This window comes from Montipora foliosa, chromosome 7 (genome assembly GCF_036669935.1).
Source record: "Montipora foliosa isolate CH-2021 chromosome 7, ASM3666993v2, whole genome shotgun sequence".
Lineage (NCBI taxonomy): Eukaryota > Metazoa > Cnidaria > Anthozoa > Scleractinia > Acroporidae > Montipora > Montipora foliosa.
The window spans coordinates 19,619,241-19,622,945 of NC_090875.1; the positions used below are offsets into that span (position 1 = coordinate 19,619,241).

The 3,705-nt window shown below is 42.1% G+C and overlaps 1 protein-coding gene across 1 annotated transcript in view; it reads right to left on the reverse strand.

The window, feature by feature from the left end:
• Positions 1 to 1,112: 1,112 nt before the first annotated feature.
• The window catches only part of LOC138011213 (threonine synthase-like 1), a 12,376-nt gene continuing 9,783 nt past the window's right edge, over positions 1,113 to 3,705 (reverse strand). Inside the window, exons 7-8 of the mRNA XM_068858169.1 lie at positions 3,677 to 3,705; positions 1,113 to 2,579 (exon numbers count right to left, since the gene is read on the reverse strand). The exon at positions 3,677 to 3,705 is cut by the window's right edge and continues 211 nt beyond it. Of these exons, the coding sequence (XP_068714270.1) occupies positions 2,163 to 2,579; positions 3,677 to 3,705 (446 nt within the window). The 3' untranslated portion in view covers positions 1,113 to 2,162. The remainder of the gene's footprint in view (positions 2,580 to 3,676) is intronic.

Below are 3,705 nucleotides of genomic sequence, written 5' to 3' on the forward strand. Positions count from 1 at the left end.
CCTTAAATTGACGAGGGCGGTTTGGAGCTGTGAGTACGCGTGGGATTTGTCACATGGTTTAGGGGCCGACATATCTCTCCCTCGATGCCGTACCGGGAGGCAAGGTCGGTAGGAGAAAGCAGCGAAGGGCCAACTGCGTCCAAAAGCGATCGAACGGGCCGAATTCCCGGGATGACTCGTTTGGTACGACGCTCTAGCGCCGGTGTCTGGAGGTACTGCGTTTTTCTCTCTTGTTCATTCTCGCCACCAGAGCCTCGGATAGACCCAAGGCTCTGGGAAACTCTGTTTTGGAGAACATGCGCTGTAAGGTTCTTATAGCCAAAAATGGGCTATTTGAACCTTACGGCGCCTGCTCAATCCTCGTGCTAACATGAATGCACCAATTAGATACGCTTTTGATTGTTCTTCACGAAAACCAATAAGATGACACTTTGTTTCAGGGTTCCCCAGAGCTCTTCTCTCCCTCGGTCAAGAGAAGAGTTCTGGGGTCGAAATTGTCTCTTGTTCAAACATTCCGCCCGCGCATGCGTAAATGTTCTGGCTCTCTGATACGTAGCGTGCCAAAAAAAAATTAAGATGCTGTTTTTTACAAGGAATTGACATTTCAATTGAAAAGATTTTACAGACATGAACTCGTAAGGTAAGAAGCGCGCGTCTCTGGTCTTCTCGAGACAGAGGTGAGAGATGGTTTCATGCAGACTGGGACGCCTAAAATGCTCTGTTGTAAACACGACGGTTCACGAGTGAAGCTATCTCTCTGGCCTTTCTGTGGACGAAGTCCAGCACCTATCAATACAATTTGGTCAAGTTTTGGAAGCTAAAAACTCCAGTGCTGTGTTTTGCTGGTAGGACTGGGTGAGCCGACATGGAATGACAGAATTACCCAGAATTCTTTTTGGCCACGAAGGAGGCAACTTGAGAAGCACGAGACTGGCCCTCATCGAATGGCTAATTACAAGCTTGTCTATTTAATTCTTGTGGACATATTTGTCAGGAAGAAAAGCAAAATTGCAAACTAGGTTTGGCTTCCTCGCTCTTCTAAAAATTGTCTTTTTTTAACGCCCTCAAACCACCACATGTTATAACCATAGTTAGCGGCAACTAATTACGCAATAACACGTAGGTCTTGAAAGATCTTTGAGGACAACGTGAAAGAATCGGAAACGAAAGATAAATTGCAAATATACGGTTTTCAAAACTCCGCTTTGATCAAAGTGCACATTCCAACTTAACTTTCCAGGAAGTTACCTGGGGGGAACGGATAGTGATATTCGCTCTTGTGTGGTCATGTTTTCCGTAGAACTTAAAGTGGTACTACGACCAAAAAAACAATTCTTTTTTTTCTCTGGATTTCAAAACTATGTTAACTGAACACTAAATGACCCAAGTTTTAAGTTCTGATTTTAAAAAGACACCTGTTTATTTTAACTGGAATTTTCTTATTTATTGGTCCGCCATTACTAACTTTAAAATCTTGAGAGAGCTGGGTCGAGGAGAAAATGACGTCAAAGACTCACTAGTTTAAGAATGCAATGCGTGTGTACGCGGCCGAATTAATATGCAGCACGGGAGTTTCGGGCTTTCAGACTTTTAAACCCGTGTTTTGCATATGTAATAAATTGCGTTTACACGCTGAAATTTTAAGCTTGTGAGTAAATGACGTCATTTTCTCTAGATCCAACCCTCATTAAAGGAATTCCGTATTACCATTTTTCGAGTTTTAAACTCGTGATTAACTAAAGATTTTGCCTAAACACATTTAAAAAAAAGAGCCATAAGCTCAGAATCATCTTGTTTGTGATGTAACGATAATTTTATCATTAAAGGAATTCCGTATTACCATTTTTCGAAGTTTTAAACTCGTGATTAACTAAAGATTTTCCCTAAACACACTTTGAAAAAAGAGCCATAAGCTCAGAATCATCTTGTTTGTGAGTAGCATAAATATATTCGTTACCCCAGAGGGTATTATCCCTCTGTCACAATAGACTGATGCACAATAATGGTTTTTGTTTTTTTTTTGTTACAACCGGCTCGGAAAAAAAAAACCGCCTTTTTTGCTCTTTTTGTTTCTTTCGATCCTTATGTAACAAAAACCTTCACGCAACTCCCGTTGAATTGTAATGAGAGCTCGTGATGATGAGAGCTCGTGATGTTGAGAGCTACCTATTTAAGAATTTTTGTATTTCGTTCATAATAGCATTAACATCGGCTTTACACTGAGCGTTGTGTAATTGCGGTCGATTAACAACCACTTCTAGATTTGCATGCATAGCCGGACAAGGGCCAAGTTTGCGCAAGTTAGCAAACAACTTTCCGGGGTCATGAGATGACGGGACCTGGCCCAGTCCCCTCAGCACATCAAAAGCAAACTTGCTGTAATGCGCTGTCGATGAAACAATCATTGGTCGGTTGACATGCGCAAAACGACTCGCTATATCCATAGCAACCGCGGCGTGAGTGTCTAGGATATATCCGGCTTGTTCATACGTCAGCTTTAGCTTGTCCAGATACTTGTCCTCTGTAGTCCAGTCAGCCTTGAATATGGTGGAGAGCTCGTTCCTGACGTCATCGGGAATCTGTAGAGAAATATTTCAATTTAAAGGGAAAAGCACCGAAATCAGTTTTCCTTAAAGTAGGGCAAGACAGAGGTGCACCCAGGTTGATTCTTTCAAATGCCATCTTTTACCACATAAATTCGTATCGAATTGTGTAAGATCAAAGGTTTATGACCAGGAACGTACAACTTCATTGTATTTGTGGAACGGCATTTTTACCGACCGAGTTATTTTTAGATTGATTTTCCCGCGAAGCCAGACATTTCCAAAGAGAATAGTCACTACTCGGTCAAGCAAACTCTCATTTAAGACCTCGTCCAAAAATAGCTTGATCTGTGAAAATGCCGTCACATAGACCTAGAGTTATACGCTCCAAGTTGTGGGTTGCTGTTTAGAGGGAATCCCTGCTTTTCCTCCTATTTAATTCGAATCGAGCCGAGTGATACCACAAAAGCAGTTCACAATCGTAATTCTTTCTGCCTACATTTGAGATAATGAACTGATAATTCTAAAGCCGAGTTTTCGGATCTTAGAAACAGGGATGGCGAAGTGGCGAGAGCACTCGCCTCCAACCAATGCCCTGGGTTCGATTCCCAGACTCGACGTCATACGTGGGTTGAGTTTGTTGGTTCTCTACTCTGCACCGGGAGGTTTTTCTCCGGGTATTCCTCTCCTCAAAAAGCCACCCACGATTTGATATTAGTTGTTTGATTTGTTTTTGTGCAGAGTCCCAAATTAGTGCGTCCGCGCCAAATACTGAAATTAAGGTCACTACCATTAGAGCGAGTTTCAATCGAGTGTCGTAAAACCAAAACAGGAGTAGTTACTTTGGCCAATCAAAAAGGACGGAGACAATCTAGTAAACCAATCAAAATTCGAAGTTATTACAAGTAGCCGACACAAAGCGCGGGAAAATGTGCACGCGCGAGCCACGATTGGTTTTAGTTTCACTTCTGATTGGTTGAAAAAGTGGCGCGAGAACTGTGAACCAATCACTGAGTGAAGTAATGCAAAACCAAAGTAATTCACTAATTACTTTCGACACTCAATTGAAAACCGCTCTATGCACGCCGCATTATCAATTGGGCACTGCGAAAGTTACCCCTCATGAACTACACCTTAAAATACTTGTCTTGCTCTAATGATC